Source organism: Podarcis muralis, chromosome 2 (genome assembly GCF_964188315.1).
Source record: "Podarcis muralis chromosome 2, rPodMur119.hap1.1, whole genome shotgun sequence".
Taxonomy (NCBI): Eukaryota; Metazoa; Chordata; class Lepidosauria; order Squamata; family Lacertidae; genus Podarcis; species Podarcis muralis.
In genome coordinates this window covers 66895807-66917182 of record NC_135656.1, presented here as the reverse complement: position 1 = coordinate 66917182, position 21376 = coordinate 66895807, and the positions used below count along the sequence as shown (strand labels likewise).

At 42.0% G+C, this 21376-nt stretch overlaps 1 protein-coding gene across 3 annotated transcripts in view; it reads left to right on the top strand.

Annotated features, from left to right (window-relative positions):
* Nucleotides 1–21078, top strand: part of RNF145 (ring finger protein 145) — a 55477-nt gene extending 34399 nt beyond the window's left edge. For all 3 annotated transcript variants that reach the window (XM_028718381.2, XM_028718380.2, XM_028718382.2), the window contains exons 5-11: nucleotides 6201–6436; nucleotides 10046–10221; nucleotides 11470–11610; nucleotides 13538–13720; nucleotides 15873–16020; nucleotides 16771–17127; nucleotides 19401–21078. In XM_028718381.2, coding sequence (XP_028574214.2) covers nucleotides 6201–6436; nucleotides 10046–10221; nucleotides 11470–11610; nucleotides 13538–13720; nucleotides 15873–16020; nucleotides 16771–17127; nucleotides 19401–19835 — 1676 coding nt within the window. In that variant the 3' untranslated portion in view covers nucleotides 19836–21078. The remainder of the gene's footprint in view (nucleotides 1–6200; nucleotides 6437–10045; nucleotides 10222–11469; nucleotides 11611–13537; nucleotides 13721–15872; nucleotides 16021–16770; nucleotides 17128–19400) is intronic.
* Nucleotides 21079–21376: the final 298 nt, after the last annotated feature.

The window sequence follows — 21376 nt, the reverse complement described above, 5'->3', positions numbered from 1 at the left end:
TGTTGTTTTTTTAATTTTAGTTACAGACTAAAATAGGTTAGCATTGTACTCAAGACTGATTTTGGGCGTTTTGTGTCCATGGTGGCCTTGTGGCTTTTTACCAGTTTTTGAAGACTTATTGGGACCTTCTTTCCTAAGCAAAGCATGTTCCAGCCCTACAAAGGGATATTCATCTTCTGCTTTATGGTGATGTTACAGCTGGTCTGACAGGAAATCAGCTTGTCTTTTGGCAGTAACTTTTTTAAACAGCTCATTTACCGAAACTACCAGTAATGCAGCCTTCAGCAAGAAATCCCAGGTTTTTCAGTCTCTTTGCTCTGGTGAATGTGTTGTGGTTTTTGAGAAAACAGAGATGGGAGGCCTGAAAGCTTTCTTTAGAGGTGTTTGTTCTAACGCAGGAATAAAAAGCTGCTGTTTCTGGCTAGGCTGGCTGCTTTCCCTTCTGAACTAATTTCGCAACACCCACTTATTTCTATGATCATTAAAAAAAAAAAGTCCCACCACTATCACCAGGGACTACTTGTAATCTTGAAAAGGATTGTCTCTTTCCTTACAAATATGCTTTCATTCAGTTTCCATTTTACAGTTAGCATCTTCTTTTCATGAGCACTCTGGAAAAGAAGCTCCTGATCCAAACTGTTTTCTTGGCATTTATTTTCAAGTCTCAAACTATTTAGTTTTAATCTTCCAACAGTTCTGCTGGCTCAGATTTTTTTAATTTCCCAGTTTCCATTTCACCAGTAGCCAAACTGAGCCTCTCACACTGAGGGTGGGAGGAAAGCAGTTATAAAATACAATTGACTGTATTCAACTAACTTTTAGTCAGAGTAGACCCATTCAGGTTAATTCATTACTTCGATACCACCTCTTGTGGGTAAGCTGAGAATCCTCTTGGGAATCCCTAGCCTTTCTCCCAAAATTGTTGTTCCTGGGGCTTTATGTGAAAAGTCCTGGTAGTTAAGCTTGTAGGACAGAAATCGTCCTCAGTAGGTATCCAGGAGAGACTGGTATCCTAAATTTCTGATGTTAAGTGACATTTCTGAGGACTGCCCAGGTGTGCAGAGAAGTGAAAGTTTGGAAATACAAAAAATAAAGGGAGACAACCCCCCTCTGCAAAACATATTGACAAGGACTGAACATAGTCCTTCTAGTTAGACTGGAGGATTTGCGCCATAAAGCATGTGTCATCCCTTAACCCTAATTTCCTCCCCCAACTATATGATGTTTGGGGTTTGATCTCCTCTAGAAACTAAGAGCGGTGGCGGAATAAATTAGAAGTGAAGAAAAAAACCTGCTTCCTCCAGTCTTAATTAAGCCCACCTCCAGGACTCAATTTAAGCTGTAAAAGAGTTTTCACATCCTGAAGTATCTCAGAGTGGCAAGTGGTAACGGGTAAATAATACTACCAGCAGCCTAGTCTGTGCACTGTACCACTCGGAGATCCTGCTAACCGAAAGCTCAACCTCAACAGTCAGCACTATATAGGGCAAGTGTTGCCAACCACATTTGGGCCTGTTAAGCACATCTGCAAACAAGGGCACCACACACACCACAACCTATTCTATTGGTTGCATTGCAACATAATCCTGCTTTCCACCCTAATTTCAGTCGTAAATGTCTCTGTGGGTGCATGTGTGGCTGCAGGTGCCACAGTGGCAACCCCTGTTATAGGTCATTTGCATTATAGTGGTTGGATGCTAAAGGTCAGGGCCTGGTGAGCAGGAAGTTGCTCTAGTTTAACCTTCTTATTCTGTTGTGCAATGCAGGAACTTCCTTCCCTTATCTGTCTATGCATAGATGCACACATGCTCCCTGCACTCATGGCTCTCAGCTTGTTTTTTCCTTAAATAGCAACATGCATAGGCATCTTGAACCTGCCTTGAGAGAATAGGAAGATTAGGTGGGGAGAGATATGGTCAGGAATCTGAGTTATGGCCACCATTCTGCATTAATGGCATGCTTAAGCGCACAAAGCAGAACACCCTTCGCTATCAAATCAGTCTCTGCACCCCTGGTTGTTCCCACAGAACTTCCACATGGTAAGAATACTTTCAGTTAACCTAAAACTTGAGGTGTCAGCTTATTTCCTTTGCTGCTTGTGGGAGACATTCAGATCAGAATATATGCTGCCCTTTGATCTGATTGTGCCTGCATTTTTCTAATTCGTGTAATGATAAACAGACTGCAGTGGAAATTAGCCCTCAGCTATGATTAAGTCTCCAAGCATCATACTTCAGTGCAAGGGCTTAACAAGCAAAATGAATGGCTTCTGTTTCATAGCTGACGAACTAATTGCTCAAAAATCCCATTTTCCAGCATTCACACTAATGGGCCAGTGCACAAAAGTATTCTGCTGTTGGTGTGGTTGTTTTCGTTCTCTCCCTCTTTCCAGCCACATTGACTAAGCTAGCCCTGTCTCAAGAACGCTGGGCTAATTTTAAAACTTCCCCATCTTGTGTGTCTTAGCATATGGGAAGGTTGCGAAGTTGCTTTAAATATTGATGTGTGTAATTAATTTTGACTGCAGGCTCGTGCTGTGTGTTCCACATTTCCCTCTGGAACAAGAAAGTACCAGTTGCACCAGTGATTATGTAAAAGGAGATGGGCCTAACAAAATAGAATTAAAAAGTTAAATTGACAAACAGGATTGTCTAACTCTCTGCCGTGTCTCAAGGTGGTTGGGTGAGACTGAAGGTATCTGAGAGGGTGAAGACAGCTGGCATACAGGCTTGTTCATACCATCAACCAATTAGGGGGCACCACAACAATTCTGTAGAATTTAAAGATTGCCTTTGCTTTCCAATGCGCCTTCACTTTTTGTACCTATAATTGGAAAACTGCAAAGAGAAAATAATACGAAGTTAAGCAACAAGAGGAGAATTCGAGAAGGCGCTAAATTTTTGGGCATTTTATATGCTGCTTTAATTAGACTATTACTCAGATCACCTGCTCTTAGATTATTCACTCTCAAGCTCCGTTTTGTCATCTGTGTTGTGTGAATCATGTTCTGTATTCTCTTATAAATGAATGTGGAGCAACTTCAAGTAACCAAATATGTGTACGGTACTTCAGAAGTTCTGAACTATTCACTTAGCTGCAGCCATAAGCAAGACTTTGCTTTAATATTCAGCCAGTCCTCATTAATGTCTGGAAATCAGCAAATGTCTTATTTTTGTGGATGAAATTGGAGGACGTAGCTTTGGTTCTAACAGATACATTATATGAATGACACTTTCCCACTCCCAGAAGGGAGGATCGCCCAGTCAATGTGCACAAGAGGTACAAGTATAGGAAGTTTGGTGTTGCTGTGTCACTGATGACACTAGCTTTGACACAAAAGGATTTTCTGCCTTTAAAAGGCTTATTGTGTAACAGCTATAATGTGTTGCCGTGTGTGTGTTTTGGGCCACAATAGAAAACAACGATTACTAAGCTAGAAACAGTGGAAAGTTCAAGCCATCTTAATAAGCACCTCCATAGATGGGACTTTTACCTTCACTTCTGTGAAACAGCTTGTATATTTGTTGTTGTTGTTTAGTCGTTTAGTCATGTCCGACTCTTCGTGACCCCATGGACCAGAGCACGCCAGGCACTCCTGTCTTCCACTGCCTCCCGCAGTTTGGTCAGACTCATGCTGGTAGCCTTGTATATTACTGTCTGCATTTTAGAATACACACACACACACACACACACACACACACACACACACACACACACACAGTATCCAAATGGTTTGCATCAGATTTGGATGAATTCAGAACTAAGGTGAGGTGCCTCAGAAGTGAAATGGGGTCTGTATGAGGTGATAGGAGTCAAAGACAGAACCCCTAAGGGGTTTTGTGGCACCTGGGTGATCCCACTGTCAAAAATAAATGCTACAGTCAAGCTTTTGCTAAAAGCATATTTGAAAGCTTACCATATAAGGTGTAAAGCTACTTCTGACTGGGGGGGGGGGCTGTTTTCTGATGTGCAGAATGTGGGTTTGAACTGAATTTTGTGGTTTGTGCACACCTCTGATAGTTTGAAAGCTATCCTCCTAGGCTGTGTTGGATGATTGGGAAGCAGTCTTCCTAAGACGAAGTGGCTTCTGGCTGCCACTTTTCAAAGCACAATCCTATGCAAGGCCTACGTGTTACTAATTCTCCTTGAGCTCCATATGGTTGACTCCTGGGTATGTGGGCACAGGATTGCAGCCCGAGTCTATGTGTTATGTGCAGCAGTCACTCTTAACTGTGGACATGAGGGCATCCTTCCATTTATGAAAGCTGAAAGCCTCATTATCTTGTCAAGAGTTCCTAAGTATTCCCTCACGAGTCATGAGTAAGCTGCATCTTGGGCATATTAATCTCTTTTGAGCAGCATTTCAGTGTTAAGTACACTTACTCCGAGCTAAGTTATTGGGTGTGGAGAAACTTGCTTCATATGTTACATTTTTCGTTTTATTCCTGCAGTGGAAGCCATTTAAATGGCACCCCTCCCTCTCATTATTAACTGTGCATACGTTGTAATGACATAGGCAGCAGGGAAGCTGTGTAGCTTTTTCAAACAGTACAAGTTTTAGACTGCGGTTCTAGGCACCCTGACCTCTGAGTAAGCTCCGTTGACCTTGGTGCAACTTGGTTCTGAGTAACCGTGCTTAAGTTTGCACTGTTAAGCACACACAGCCAGTCTGTAAAGTATAAATATAAAAATATACAGTCATAACTCGGGTTGAATGTGCTTCGGGATGAGTGCTTTCGAGTTGCGCTCCGTGGCAACCCGGAAGTAACGGAGTGCGTTACTTCCAGGTTTCGCCACTTGCGCAGACGCTCAAAATGACATCACGCACATGCGCAGAAGCGCCAAAATGTGACCCACGCAGACACGGATTACGTTTGCTTCTAGATGCGAACAGGGCTCCAGAACAGATCCTGTTCGCATCTAGAGGTACCACTGTATATCACTGAAATATAATATGTAAGTCAGCCCTTCCAACCTCAGCCCCGAAGCCAAATGTGGCCCTCCAGGACACTCCAGCTGACCCCTGGGAACCTGTCCAGGCTACACACCCTTTTAAAGCCACATTTCCCATTGGTCGTGCTCCACAATTTCCTTGAGTGCTCTGGTGCATGTTTTTGAAGTGTGATAGCACCGCTTGCTTGCTTGCTTGCTTGCTTGCTTGCTTGCTTGCTTGGCGTGGTGTGTGTGTAGAAACCTCTGACTGAATATAACCAAGTGTACAAAGGTAAGGATCACATCTGTTGGTCCACCCATACTTGTCTCTGACCCCACCCACCACTGCCATGTGGTCCCTGGGAGCTCACCCATGAGGGACTGTGGGCCTTGGACTGGCAAAGTTTTGCTACCCTTGCTTTAAGCATACTGCCTAGGGCTATATTTTTTTATATTTATATTTTTGCCACAGTCCTCCCATATTTTCACAAAACATGCAGCAACCACAATTTTGCCTTCTGTTAAAAAGCAGCTGGACTAGTTGAGCTATGTCTCGTATGCAGCTTTTACATATTTAGATTTGGCAGTCACACATAGTCCCAGTGCTGGATTTATGTATAAGCTAAACAAGCTGTAGCTTAGGGCCCCATTCTCTTGGGGGCCCCAAAAAAGTTCAAAGGAAAAAAACAACTGGATGTACATTTCCAAAATATAAGATAAAAAAAACAAATACAACCTACATACAACAACAGTGTTTTGTGTTGTGTGGTTTGTGCAGTTACTCTAATCATATAAGTAATGGGTCCCGCCTGCTAGCCTGCTCCCTAGAATATCACTGGTTTGCTCATTTCTATATATAGGGTGCCTACATTCTGCATGGACTGGTTGCATGGAAACATGTGCAAATGGCTTTAGATACCTATTAGGTCCATAAATCATCATATAGCATATATTCAACACAAAAAACAGCGACAATTTGTTGTTCGCAAAGGACATCTGGACATATAAAGAGCCCCATTACCTTCAGTAGCTATGGGCCTCATCAAACCTAAATCCGGCCCTGCAGAGTCCCCAGTGTGAACTTCTCCCTTTGCTATCGATTTAGTCCATCATTGTTGCATGAGGACAATGTATTTAATCAAAATAAGATGCGTCAGGCTGTGGCGCTGCTTAATGAGGTTACTGGGGGAGGTGGGAGCCATTAATAAGATACAGATTTTGTTGAAATTGAAAGGATGTCGCTATTCAGTGTTCTCTGTCACTTTCAGGTCAGCTTGTGGTATGCACCCTTTGCTCCTGTGTCATGAAAACCAAACAAATCTGGCTCTTCTCTGCTCACATGCTCCCTCTGCTGGCACGGCTTTGCCTGGTCCCTCTGGAAACTATTGTGATCATCAACAAATTTGCCATGATTTTCACCGGCTTGGAAGTTCTCTATTTTTTGGCATCCAATCTTCTGGTACCATACAATCTGGCCAAGACTGCATATAGGGAACTTGTCCAGGTAAGACGTATGCATGTTGAAATAAAGTAACTGGTTTTATCGTTCGGTCTTGCATACTTTTGTAATATGGTAGGTGCATATACATATGCAGACAAACAAACGCACCTATATCCAGCATTTAGGTATTGGGTGCAAGCCTGGGTTGCTTGTAGAATATAATTGTGAGCCAATCCTAAAAATGGCTATTTTTGAGTACTGCAAAGTGCAGCGCAGGTACCGATAACACAGAGGTCTCTTTTAGCCCTGTACATCGGAGGGTTTCATTGTTGAATGGGAGAAATGCTATCTATTTCAGTTTTGCCTTATCCCATGAATTAATAGAGGTCCTATTGCCCACAGCTCCCTTTCGCCCTTGCCACCTACATTGCTTTCTGCTATGCGAAACATTTTGACAGTAGTTCCAATATGAACCATTCTTGCTGCTCATAAGCATTGCCTCCGCTTGTGTATGAGTGTTCATGAGGAATGAATTCCCTCGACCCAAAAATACTATGTATCCGTGAAGTTAATGAAACACTGAAATAGCTAATTACACTGCTGCAATCTCAAATGCAGCTGTAGAATTGAAGATGTATATAAATAACCATCAGCTTGTTAATTAACACGATGGTACGGTTCTCTCTTTAACAGAGAACTTGCTATCTGATCTGTGTGTACATTCATCTGTGCAGTGATGGAAAGGAGGGGAAATGGGCTGGGGAAATTAGGGCTCTCCCAGGTGACAATCTTACTGTTTGCAAGCTGCTTTGGGATTCGTTTGAATGAAAAGCAGCATTGAAATATAATAAATCAAATCAATTTAGTCTTGCTTTGTGATCTACAGTCAGTGCCAAATAGCTGACGGATAATTAATATTGATTAATGAAACATTAAATGCAAGAACCACTGGCACTGGAGGGTGCGGTGATGGCATCACTTAATTTTACATTTAAATTTACATTTGCTGTTATCATGTGGCAGACATGTTAGTGGAGGGAACTTCAGTACTTCTGCCTGTGGCACCCATGATGTAATTGGCTGTGGCCCCACAACATCTGCTGGAAACTGGGGGCAAGCTGAATGAAAGAGAAACCTCACTTTTATCCTCACAACAGTCCTGTCAAATAGTTTAGATGGATATACCTTATTTGAAAGTTTATTCAAGGTGGATCACTGAAAAAGAGATAATAAAAATATAAACCAAATGCAACTTATTTTTTTAAAAAAGTACTTGTATGTAAATAGTTTAGATTGCCTTAGTTCTTATTCATTTGAAGGCATTAAAAATAAGCTGGCTTTCTAATGCAACTTGTGCAGAAAATCTTAATGCCTGGTAAGTACATTGCCACACACTCTCAACATTTGCAGAAAGGTGTTTGTCGTTGACAAACAGAACTCATACCACTGTTTTGTTAATTCCCTGTGCAAATCTTGACATTTACTTGTTGAGAATATCTAAACAATCTGGAAGATACTTACTACCTTCTGTTTGGATCATAGAGATGCTAATAAATAAATAAAAGCCTGTGGTTAAGAATAACTGTGTGTAATGTAAGCTAGAGAGAATGGAGTGCTGTTTACAAGAAGACAGAATTGTCACTAAGTTAATTTCCCCCCAAATTGCATCTCAGACAAACTGCCTGCAATCAGAGCATAATTATAGCTCTGAATTGGCTTTGTGTTAAGATTCCAATATAGTGTAATTTAGGGTTAGGGCATGACAACTTCTACAAAATAACATGCTGTAATCAGAATTATATTTGTTCTGAAACAGGGAAAATATATATTGCTCAAAACAAAAAACTGAGGCTTTATGCTTACAAGTAAAAAAAAGATCCAATGAACTCATCCAGCAAACGTTTGTCTGTCTGTCTGTCTGTCTGTCTGTCTGTCTGTCTGTCTGTCTGTCTAATACATATTCCAGGCTAGAACTCGTCTTGTTTAATCTTGCCCAGAGTTGGTTTAACTGTATTTTGCTTACTTTGTATTCCAGTTGCTCTCACTGATCTGATTGGTTGCCTTTTCTCAGCTTGAATTAATTCAGTGTAAATCAATATTTTGCTCATATGTCTCCTTCTGAGACTTGGAGGTGACATTGTTATCAATAGTTTTTTTTAATGCCAGAAGAGGCAGGGGAAATGCAGGAGGAGGATTTAAAACACACACAGAAATACTGATTTGCAGCCATATCTCCAGAGCCCTACAGTTCTTGAAAGCACATGGGTGAAGAGTATAGTCAAAACTGGTTGCATATCCTGCCCTCACCTCCAGCTGCAATTAGAGTTTCTGGGCATTCTGCCTAGTGAACTTAACTCTGTTGTTTCCAGTGGCTCATGGCAGTGCATCCTCATCTATCCCCCCATTAGGGAAACACCTTGTTGAAAGTTGAAAATGCCATATCAGGGGTAGCCAGTGTGGGGTCCTCCTTATGTTGTTGGGACTCCAGCTCCCACCAACCTCAGCAAGCATAGTCACCTTGGCAAAAGCTTCCATTGCAGAAGTAACAGTTGAATCAGCGAAGTACATGTTTGCTGCTCAGCAGTGGCTAAAGAGTACAAAATTTAAGAACGGCCATTGAGAAGCTGCATTTTGATATTCTGGAACTTCCATTGTTATCCGTAAAGTAGTTCTTAACCATAAATAAGTGCAACAGCTGAACTTTCAAAAAAGCCAAGCAGACTGTTGTGCACATTGCCATAGCTGAACTTCAAGCACAGAAGTTTTGTGCAGAGCTTCTTGCCTCCGTTTTACTTAGTCATCTCAAAAAGCATTTTGATCTTGCCATAATTGCTTTCCCATCCCATATTGTTCCACACACCCAACCACTACTGGTCCTACTCTTAGAGCATGATCATATTCAAAGCCTTCCATTGATGCAGAACTGAGTGTATTATTATTATTATGATTATTATTAATTATTATTATTTATACCCTGCCCATCTGGCTGAGTTTCCCCAGCCACTCTGGGCAGCTCCCAATCGAATGTTAAAAACAATACAGCATTAAATATTAAAAACTTACCTAAACAGGGCTGCCTTCAGATGTCTTTTAAAAACAGGATAGCTATAGGATAGCTGCTTATTTCCTTGACACCTGATGGGAGGGCGTTCCACAGAGCGGGCGCCACTACCGAGAAGGCCCTTTGTCTGGTTCCCTGTAACCTCACTTCTCGCAATGAGGGAACCGCTAGAAGGCCCTCGGCGCTGGATCTCAGTGTCCAGGCTGAACGATGGGGGTGGAGATGCTCCTTCAGGTATACAGGACCGAGGCCGTTTATCATCATCCTCATCTCCTCAGTAAAGTGCCAAGACACAAAGATGTGCCTTAATTATCAAAATGAATGCCACATGCTAGTTTAGGAACCATAGATTGCAACTGAAAAATGATTTTCTTTCTTCTTCTTTTTTAAAAGGTAAAAGTGGTGGCTCAGATTTGACACCTGTGATTTGTCAACAGGAATGTGGCAAAAATAGTTGGCAGAGTGTCGGTTTGGTTGTGACAGTAAATGTGAATAACTGTGCCGTCACTCATTATTTACATCCAGTGATCCCCATTTTCTCCTTCTGATATTTAGATTTTAGGGAGGCAACGGAAATCATTAAATTTTTTCTCTTCTTTTAACTTGTCCAGGTGGTTGAAGTGTATGGCCTCCTGGCCCTGGGGATGTCCCTGTGGAACCAGCTGGTGGTCCCTGTCCTCTTCATGGTCTTCTGGCTGGTACTGTTTGCTCTTCAGATTTACTCCTACTTCAGCACACGGGATCAACCTGCCTCTAGGGAGAGGCTACTCTTTCTTTTTCTAACCAGGTAATTAACAAAAAATCTGTAGCGGGATGTTGCTAATCTGTGCTGTGTAAAGCAGCATGGCAGGCTAGAACGTTATACTCTAAAACATTTGGAGGGCACCAGGGTGCAAAAGCTGTATGCACCTGTTGGCATATAAACCATCATAGAAGTTTCTACACATGTGACAGGGCTCACCTCACAAGCAACGAAACCTGCACCACAGAGCGTTTGCACGTACCTGCATATGCCTGCAATCCTTCCCACCTTATTTTTTAAAAGAAGAATTACAGAAATTGGGAGTTCTTGTTTCTGCTAAACTTCCTTGCCCCACCCCCCAGTAAATGGTTTCCAGGAAGAAATCTAAGAGAAGGCTTCTTCGGCAGGTTTAGCAGCCAAAAATGATCAAAAGTGGTTGGCACTCTACCCCAAGGAAAGGATCTGTTGCACTGTGCTTTGTGGAGTCATTGTAGCCTTTGTCTCTCGGGGCCTTTTGCAGTCTTGCATGTTCCAGGAAGAAGAAGAAGTTGGGTTTCATTGATAACCAGAAATAACTATAAACGGTTTAACGGGATTGCAGAGTAACACATCAGAATGGACCCATGCAGCAACTTAATTTCTAATTTTACAATCATATTAGGCTTGTATTGTGCAGACATCCTTGGGCTACTGCAGACTGACACTGGAAATCGTGTAGAGAAAATACCTTGTCGACTACTAATGGAAACCTTGTATATGTACCCTTCAATGTTGGTGCCCCACCACAATTGGTTTCTTGTGTCTAATATTTGGCTAAATGGGAATTGATGTATAAATGCATTGGTATAACCTTGCATCTAACTGGACTCTTTTGGATTGAAACATCAATGAGCAAACTAAAAGTATTCATTTCTATTCGTCAATGAACGACTTGTTATCAAAATATAAGCGGACTGGACCCCCTGCCTCAATGGTACTATCTTGTAATACACATCTCCAGTAATATCACCAATAGTTGAATATTGCTGCCTGATACATGTGTACATTTAAGACCCATTCTGAGTAGAAATGCTTTAGGATTTCACTGCTATGCTAGATGTGTAGCTTCAGCATTAGTATTTATAGAATATGGCAATGGACTGATTCATATTGATATTCCCCTGCTTACCCCTGTCTCCATTCCCCTCCTCTTCTTACTCTGTTGTTCTCCTTGTGTCTGTTTTAGCCACATCAGGGACCACTCTGTGTATCTATGCACAAAGATCTAATTCAGCTGTATTTTCTCCCTCCTAGTATTGCAGAATGCTGCAGCACTCCCTATTCCCTCCTGGGTTTGGTGTTTACAGTCTCCTTCGTGGCACTTGGAGTTCTAACCCTCTGCAAGTTTTACCTGCAAGGCTACCGAGCATTCATGAATGACCCAGCTATGAACAGGTAAGTGCACAGCAGAGGATGCTTAAACCTTTGACAACTCAGGCTGTGTTTAGTTAGGCTGAGCACAGCATAGTGTAATCTTTCTAAATCCCGCTCGCCACAAAAATAGCTTACTATATTGCTCAGGTCCAACTGTTATTAGATTTGACACTGAAATATAGGCTATCTTGTACCTTTCCCCCTAAGAGGATTGCAACTTGCTCAAGTTTTACATACACGATCACAGCTTTATATGCTTGGCTGAATTGGGCCAGAAGAGCAGGGGACCATTGGAGATCTCACAAGAGCCTCCATAGCTCACACAGGCACTTCCCAGAGCCCAGTAAGCAAAGCAGAGAGCTTTAAAAGTTCTTTTGCACATCTGATGGTAATATTTCTCCTAAGCTTTTATTGCATTATCAGTTTGCCTCACTTTTGCCTTTTATATTTTTTGCTCCCTGCCAGAACACCCCAATCCGAAAGGGGGAAAAATCCTCTTCAAGCTCCTCCCCCAGAGCTTTGTTTTAACACAGGGGTGTAGGACTTGTGGCACGTCAACTTCAGCTAACAACCATTGGCCAGAGCTGGTGTAAATTGCACTCCAGCAACATCTGGAGGGCCACAGGTTTCCCATCCCGCTTTCAACAATTCTTCTTACTTCATCCTGCAGTTTCCTTGTGATGTTTTAATGAATGTACACTTGCATTTGCTCACCATCTTGATGAGTAGCCCTAGTCGGTTGCCCTTGGCTCTCATGTCCCCGGTTTTAGATTGTAGGCTTCTCAGAGTTGCATCTGGTGTTCCTTAGCTCTCAAAAGCACCAGGCACATTGTGATATCATTTTGTGATACGTAATAACCTATGTTCTCCTCCCTCCCTTCATACCACAGTTTCCTTCCTTTCTCTTCTGTGTGCCAACCAAAGTAATTTTGTTGCATCCTGAAAGCCTGTTTAAATTACAAGGAGAGACAGCTGAAAATAGCTTCCTTTCTCCCAACAATGGCTTGGCATAAAAATAGGAATTTATAAACATTAGTGGTGCAAAATTTCTAGAATGCTGAAATCTTACATTGTTACGTAAGCATATATATTGTACTCAAAAATGAGCCAAGAATCAAAGAGATCAGAAGTGATCCAGGATCATTTCAGGTGAAGACAAGATGTCGAAAAACATTCTCTGGTGCCAATATTGTATTTTACAGGATATGTGCAGTTGTATTAAGTCTCACAGCTCTGTAATGTAGGGCCCATGTGATCATTATTAATTTATATTAATTGCTAGTGATTAAATTTGTCATCTGCCCTTCACTGTAAGGTCTCAGGGTAGGTTACATCTAGAAGAAAAATACAAGGCACCAAGAAAGATTAAAAACAACCCTGCCCCGAAATACAAGAGGATTCTCTGTAACCCTATCAGACATGCAATTGTATTTATATGCATTTTTATTGTTGAAGTTCTTAGTGTTAAATCATTTCAGGATGTTTTATGGGAAGCGATTCATAAATTAGATAAATGAATAATATTATACGTATCAACTAAATAGTTTAGCTATCAAAGGCCAAAAGAAAAGTGACTGCCTTAAGTTGTAGAGAAGATGGTGCCTGACACACCTCTCCTGATAGGGAGTTCTACAGTTTGGGGGCCATCACAGAGAAGGCTCTCCCATGGGCCCACCACACACATACCTCACACCAGCCATTTTATGGATGGTGACTTGCCTAAGTCTGTCAAGTGAACAGAGATTTGAATTCCAAGACCAATGCACTGTATTGGGGATTTGCAGCTGACAGCCAATGTCTCGAAAAAGGATCAGATGAAAAAGGCAACAAAAACCCACAACATAGTTCTATGTTACGTTGTACAATTCTGAAATTGAGCCAAGTTCATTAATACTACAAATGTTATTCTTGTTTCCCTCCCCCGTTTTTTCCCTTTTATGTGATGAAGAGGGATGACGGAAGGAGTCACACTTTTGATTCTGGCTGTGCAGACTGGCTTGATTGAGCTGCAAGTTGTTCACCGGGCCTTCCTGCTCAGTATTATTCTCTTCATTGTGGTTGCGTCCATCCTGCAGTCCATGCTTGAGATAGCAGATCCCATTGTCTTAGCTCTGGGAGCTTCAAGAGACAAGTAAGCCATGCATTTTCTAGTGGTGTCTATTGATTCTTGCTTTGCAAATCTAGTATATATGTGGGATTTTGGACTATGGGCTTGTTAGTTTAGGCACCAAACTATGGCTTCAAAATATGAGAATGAGCATTCAAGGGTCATCAGGCTCACTTACTCCTTCCTTCCTTCATGCATGATGATTGCTTTGCTGGTTGAGGCAAACTCCTGCTTGCCATTTCCTTTGAACTGATCAACTATGGGGCTTACGATCCTGGTTAGCAGAGCATGCACAAATCATAGTTTGTCAGTGTGGGCAAAACAGCAAGCAGAGGTTTGCCTCAAACTTGGGATTACAGGAGCAAACCACTGCACAATGCAAGGGAGAAGGGAGCAGCTGATCCCAAGGCTCATTGAAATCTTAGTCTCTGTTTCATTTGAACCAGCCCTGTGTGTCTGGAAGGAAGGCTTAGATCCTTAGCAGCTGAAAAGAAGTGGGATGCAGGTCCTCCCTGTTCAGTCCTCTCTGCTCTCTCTGGTGCTATTTATAATGTATGGGAGTAGTTCTCAGTCTTAGTAGTCACCGTATTTTAATGCAGATATAAAGTACTAAAATAGCGCCATGAGGATTAACAGCTCTTCTGCTAAATGTCTGCCTAAGTTTATTTTTTGTGTGTATGTTCTTATGTAGAAGTTTTGAATAGTATATTGAGTTAGCACTGAAAAGGAGCAGCATGGCAGGAGGTGCAAAGGGTGGGATTTGGAGTATGGAACCAAGTCGACCAATAGCAACCGAATGAATACATAGCAGAAAGTGAGCACAGCAACTGAGGACCATAAATCAAAGGAGTAGGAAGAGAAAACCTTGAATGTGTAAGTGTTGGAAACCTGAAATTGATTTACTAGAACAGCTAGAATTTGGGACTAAAATTGCTTTAGTGTTGCATCTTACCTGTGACCTAATGCATAATATTTGAAGGGTTTTTTTTAAAAAATGTCCTGGTTAGAAGCTATGGCTTTTTGTACCTTGCCACCGTTCCCTGTAGCTTTGTCTTCCTCTCTTCTGTGTAGCCTGAAAGCGTGGTAAATAAGAGAAGGCTTATTTATATCCACTGTGTCTGTTTGTTTTGCTTAGAGGTTACTTGTGGCCAGCACAGGTTGTTGGAGCATGTTAAATGCTAAATTTATTAGCTGAGGGAAAAGGGAATATCAGAGCTGCGGAATGCATAGCTGGCTCCTATAAATTGGCTCTGCTGGCAGCAGGCTGTAACTCAGCTCTGCTAGGTACAAACTAGGCTGGGGAAAGAAGATCTAGAAATGGCTATGGGTGGTGTCCTTAAATTTTAAGATCCAGATGTTGCGCCTTGGTATTTTCATGAATAAAAGATACAGGAATATGCAAGTCCTCTCTGCACAGACACTTCTGTAGCTTGGAGTTGTGGGTTCCTTTCCTCCCCCCAGGAGACAGCGATATATCTGTGTGTCCACTTTATGCTTATGTACTGTTACAGAGAGATAACCCCTTCGGAGGGCGGGGCATGCAGTCTTCCTCCATTGAAATAGGTCACGAATGAGAGAAGCAACATGGCACTAAATAATGCTACTTTTATAAAGCTAACTGAGTGCTTTCCCCCCATCTGCTGAAACAATCATGTTCAAAAGTTAAGTAGGTTGTTACATAAGAACGTAAAATGTGCCTGCTGGATGAGGCCAGTGGCCCTTCTAGTCCAGCATCCTGCTCTCATAGAGGCTACCCAGATTCCCTATGAAGTCTGCCATCTGGACATGCGTGCAGCAACACTCTGCCCACCTGCAGTTCTTAGTATTCAGAGCCATGTTGTCTCCGACTATGAGGGTAGCACGTAGCCATTGTGGCTAGTAGTCACCGATAGCCTTCTCCCCAATGAATTTGCTTAATCCTCTTTTAAAGCCGTCCATGTTGGGGGCCATCCTTGCCTCCTGCCGGAGCAAATTCCACAATTTTTAACTTCACATTGCATGAAGAAGTGCTTTCTTTTACTACTTGTCTTGAATTTTCGAACATTCAGCTTCATTGGCTATCCACTGGATGCTTAACACTGGGTTTCTTCTGTGGGGATTGTGATGCTACTCAGCAAGTCACTGAAGACTAAAGCCAGGGCCCTTATTAATTTTAAAAATGTGTTTCTTTTTACAGGAGCCTTTGGAAGCATTTTCGCGCTGTGAGCCTGTGCTTGTTCTTGCTGGTCTTTCCAGCTTACATGGCCTACATGATCTGTCAGTTTTTCCACATGGACTTCTGGTTACTGATCATCATTTCCAGCAGCATTCTCACCTCCCTCCAGGTAAGGTAAAATGGCCTCCTGTATGCTGTTAATTATTTTTTAGTTCGTACCTGGCAGCAAGGCCTTGTGTGGAACAAGCTGGGAAAGGATTAGAAAACCAGAGCTGGAAAGCAGAATGCAAGGTGTTAACCAGGTTGTTGTTGGGAATACAGACTGAAAGAATATGTCTTTTCCATCAAGCTTGGTCTGTGTTGCAGGCCCAAGTACAGGGCATTTGTATTTACAGATTGTAATGGGTTGCATGACAGATATACCAATTTAGAAAACTTCCATTACTAAGGAAGTTTAAACATAAACCATCTATGTCAAACAGTTAGACACAACCCAGCTAAAGCAGAGCACTTTCCATTGATTTTTAACAGCAGAGTTGACCGTGTGCTCAAATCTCTCCTGCTGAAATCAGTGAGCCTTAAAACTACTTAATGGCTGGAATGTATCTAGCGATATTACATGTAACTTAAGCTATCCTGATCATGCCATAATGTATTTGTGCTGAAACTCTTAACATTGAAATTCAGACTTCCACTTAAAATATATAAATCATTAAAATATATTGTTCCACTTTTTTTAATAAAAAAATTAAGCCTTGAGTTTGTCTTGTTAAATATATCAATTATATATTTATCATTATGCAAGTGCATTGTTAGATTAGGTATCTATATTCTTCACCCATGCAAACATAATATTGAGAAGTTCTAGCTTTGTGACTCAGTCCCCTTTTTAAATCAGTGTCATTTTTTCTTGCTCCAGGTGCTTGGAACACTCTTCATTTATGTCTTGTTTATGGTTGAGGAGTTCAGGAGAGAGCCGGTAGAAAACATGGATGATGTCATTTACTATGTGAATGGCACCTATCGACTGCTGGAGTTCCTAGTGGCTCTCTGTGTCGTTGCCTATGGTGTGTCGGAAACCATCTTTGGAGAATGGACTGTGATGGGCTCGATGATCATCTTCATTCATTCCTATTACAATGTGTGGCTTCGTGCTCAATTGGGATGGAAGAGTTTTCTTCTCCGCAGGGATGCTGTGAATAAGATCAAATCACTGCCCACTGCTACCAAAGACCAGTTGGAACAACACAATGATATCTGTGCCATCTGCTATCAGGTGTGTAGTTCTTCTGAAATGGGACTTTTGTGGATATTGTTCTGCCTCCTTATGGTATTTTATTGGAAGAGCTGAAGTTTATGCCTTTGAATTGGGTTAGAAATTAATTGAACTGGGGAATTTATTACTACTAGTACTACTGTTACTACTGTTACTATTGTTGTTGCTGTTTAAATTTGTATTCCGCCCTTCATCCATAGATCTTAGGGCAGTTCACAACATAAAATTACAGTGCAATTGTCCTGCAGGGCTAGCACTTCCACCTGTGCAATGGAGGAGTGGGAGCAAGGCTGCCCCTTCACTATGATTCCTGCATTGCAGGGGGTTGGTCTAGATGACCCTCAGGGTCCCTTCCTGTTCTATAATTCTATGATTTGCCAGCCTGTCTGCACAATGACCTGACTTGTATGATTCTTCCCTTCAGAAGAGTAATAGATGGTGTAGATTAGGTCATTATATTTCCAAGACTTCAAATAGTATATCCACATCACACATTTTGTTAGGCACTACTTCCCCCATGCAAATTGTAGCCCCAGCCCAGTTAAGTGTTTGAGCTGGGCCAGTCTCTTCACCAGTCGCAATTAAAAACGAAACAAAAAAGTGGTCAAAGGCAGATGATGCCTGTAATTTTGTAATATGCATCAAACATAGCTTTTTAAATAAACAAAAGCTTCACATTTTAATTCATCTTTTGAAACAAATGTAACTGCTTTATAAAGGATCTCACTTTGACAATTGTGCCCGAAATAAATTGTGTGATGTGTATGCTGATAAGCTTGCAATGGCAACTTGCTTTGCAGCCAATGTTTGTAGCCACCCAGAGATGCAGGTAGGCTGTTGGGTTCCTTCGCACACAGTCTCAACTAGTTTCTCCAAACCCCTGCAAGAACAATTTAATCTCTGAGGCCTGTTCACTGCATCCCTGAAGAACCAGTTGGGCAGAAATTAAAAGGCCAGTTATCTAAATTAGATCTAGCCTTTTAAGTGAGCATTAATAATGAAAAATTCCTTCCAGTAGCACCTTAAAGACCAACTAAGTTAGTTCTTGGTATGAGCTTTCGTGTGCATGCACACTTCTTCAGATTAATCAGATTAATCTGATGCACAGATTAATCAGATTAATCTGATGCACACTTCTTCAGATTAATAATGAAGTTAAAATAAACCTGGAAGCAACACTTCCACATTTGTGCTTTAAACTCCCCAAAAACTGTCTTTTCTTCCTAAGAGTGCATGTTGGATCTGAATGAAGTGGTTATATTGATGGCTCTTGGAATACAAAGCTTCTTGTACTTTCCTAGCTACAGTTTAGGAGCATCAAATCCAAGCCACAGGTTACTAGTAGAGCACATGTACTGCATATATAAGGATCCAGGTTCAATGGAACTACCAGTGAAAAATGCTTCAGGCAGGCATCTGCATATTTGGGCTAGTCTTGGTAGCCAACCAGAAATTGTGCCAGGAACTTGCTGCTCTTTCCAGGGATGGTACCCTCTCCCTGACCTCATGCTGCACCCCGACAATCAGTGTGAAGTCAGGGACCTTCTCCAGCACCAAGCTTGGAGCTGAGGTTGGGGGCATTCCAGCAATCATTCTGCACTTTTGAGGAACCCTCATTACCTTGGAAATAGAGCGCCAAAGCAGCAGGCCCTTTCCAAGCTTGGAACTGGAAAAGGGGAGTGGAGATAATCTTGTAGTTCAAAGAACTTGAGAAGCCCAGTACACTGTCCTCGTCTCCAAGGGCGTTGGCTCCTGGGGGCCAAGGCACTATGCCCCCCATATTATTTTTTAGGGGGCTGGGCCCCCTCAATATTCAGTGGGCTACACATGTGATGTCAGGACATCACATCAGACCCCCTCAATTGTCTGGAGAAGCTGGCGCCTCTGCTTGTCTCCCTTTCCTGTTCAAAGGTTGGGAGAGTGACTTATCATGCTAGCCAAAGGGTGATGGGACATGCTGTTTCTGCACAGAATTGTGGCATTCATCCAGCTGTGTCTATGTAGTTCTTGCACTGCAAATCCTTAGTAATTAAAATTTAGCCTACTTGCCTAGAATGAAATATTATGCTTTGTGCTTTGCTGTTCTCGTGTGTTACTAATGTATAGATATAAAGCAAGTTTCCTCTGTGTATGAATAAAGGGTGACAACTGAACATGGGCTGTTGGGTCATTGTGGTTTACCTTTTAGCAGTCCATGCTGAGTTTTAGGGTAGCTTCAGGACTCTGCGTGTTTGCTTGGGCGCTGTGTGATCCTTCTGCCTTCTTTCTTTCAGGACATGAAATCTGCTATCATCACGCCTTGCGGCCATTTCTTTCATGCGGGCTGCCTTAAGAAATGGCTTTATGTGCAAGAAACCTGCCCCCTGTGCCACTGCCAACTTAAAAACCCCACTCAGCCCCCGGGGCTAGGATTGGAACCCGTGCCACAACCAAATCCCGGAGCGGAACAAAACACTGTTCAGCAACAAGCCACTGAGCCCGCCGGTGTAGAGCACCAGGAAAGGGCAGGAGGCAAACCTATTGACAATGGACAAGCTGCCAAAGGATCAGGCTCCCTGCAGGACTCTGTCAATGTGAAGGATGACTCTGTCAGTCTGGACACTGCATCTTCCAGTGAGTCTGGCCAGGGGGAAAGTGCCGCCGAAAGGCCGTCTGAAGAACTGGAAGAAGTTGCAACGCGAGATCTAGGGAGCTGCATCCAGAATTGAACAGGCGGGCGCTGGTGGAAGAATTAAGCACTCCAGGAGCTCCTGATTTGGCAGGCGGAATCTTAAACCCTTTATTTGTCTCGAACAAGTTTTAACTCTCAGAATGCTGGCCAAAATGTATTTATGATATCCTATGCTGATTTTCTGTGAGCTGCTTCGTTTACAGGGCTGCCAGTGGGTTCCACTGGAAACTACCTTAGAAGCTGCCACCATGTTGCAAAAGGGCAGAAACTGGAAATCAAAACTGAGTATTGTTGGAAGGGAAAGTTGGGCGGCGGGAGGTGGGGAACAAATGTGAGGATGTTGGGGTGTGAGTGGAGAGAGAGGAAGAGAGATTAAAATAAAAGACAGTGTTGTTTAAATGGAAAAGGGAGAATAAAATTCAAGGGCAATAGAGGTTTGAGTCCATATCCTTGGCCTTGTCTTTCTACAGTGAGCGGAGCTCAGTCGAGAACAGCGACACAACTCCTGTAGATCTCAGAAGTAACAATAAACAAATCAAGGATTGTGTTGGGACAGGGCAGCACTCAAGTCGAGTGTGGTGCTTTGGGCATGTCGGGGTAGGGCATTTGCATTCATGTAATCTATAGCAACTCTTGAATTTTTATGATGGAGTCTTAAACACTTCAATGTTTTAGAAAACCTTTTTTGTTCATGAACTTTCTGGACAGCATGGGCTGTGTGAAGTCATTAAAGCTCCGGTGAACTTTCTGTCTCGCCTCCAGCAGTGAGTGCAAGAGAGAAATGGGAGGAGTTTTATGGTGCTGATTGAAGCCTCTAAGGGCTGTTGAGTTCTGTGTAGTGTATAATTTCTTGCAGATGAATTGAAGCAGTATTAATCTCCTGGCAATATTTGCACCTTTGGGAATGAGTACATCAATTGTATGATCAAACGCCGCAAATGCCACTCCTAAAGCTGTTAATAGGATTTGCACCTTTTTCTTCCCCTTCCCCCTTCTTTGACAAAAATGTGTGTGTATTTAAATTTTTACATTCATCATGGCTTTCAGGTAGAACTAGGGATGTGGGAGGGATGGGAGCTGGCAATTTTTTATGTGAATTTTGATATGAAAAGGAACTAGTCACTTATTTATACACTAGGCTTGGCTCAATTTTTTGTTTTTCTCGAGAGTTGTTGTTCCTAATGTGAAATGTGACATTACTTTATTTTTTAGTAGTGAATTTGGATGTAGACTGACAGACATAGCTGAATGTCTCAATAAAGTACTTTTGAAGATTTTTATATTTTGATTGTCTTGTTCTTCCATAGGAAAGTTTCTTACATTGCAGGATTTTAGACTAGATTACACTTGGGATCCTTTCAAACCCTACAATTCTAGAATTCCTCACAACCCTGTGAGGCAAGGCTACATTATCCTTATTCTGTAGATTATGAACTGAAGCTAAGGTTGCAATCCTAATAATTTAATCATATATACTAATAATAAACTCATTATATGAGTATCTGCCTAATGGCATCATCCATACACAGGTAGGAAATATAAGGCTTGGGAAAACCCTAATGTTTGTAGGAGTTGTAA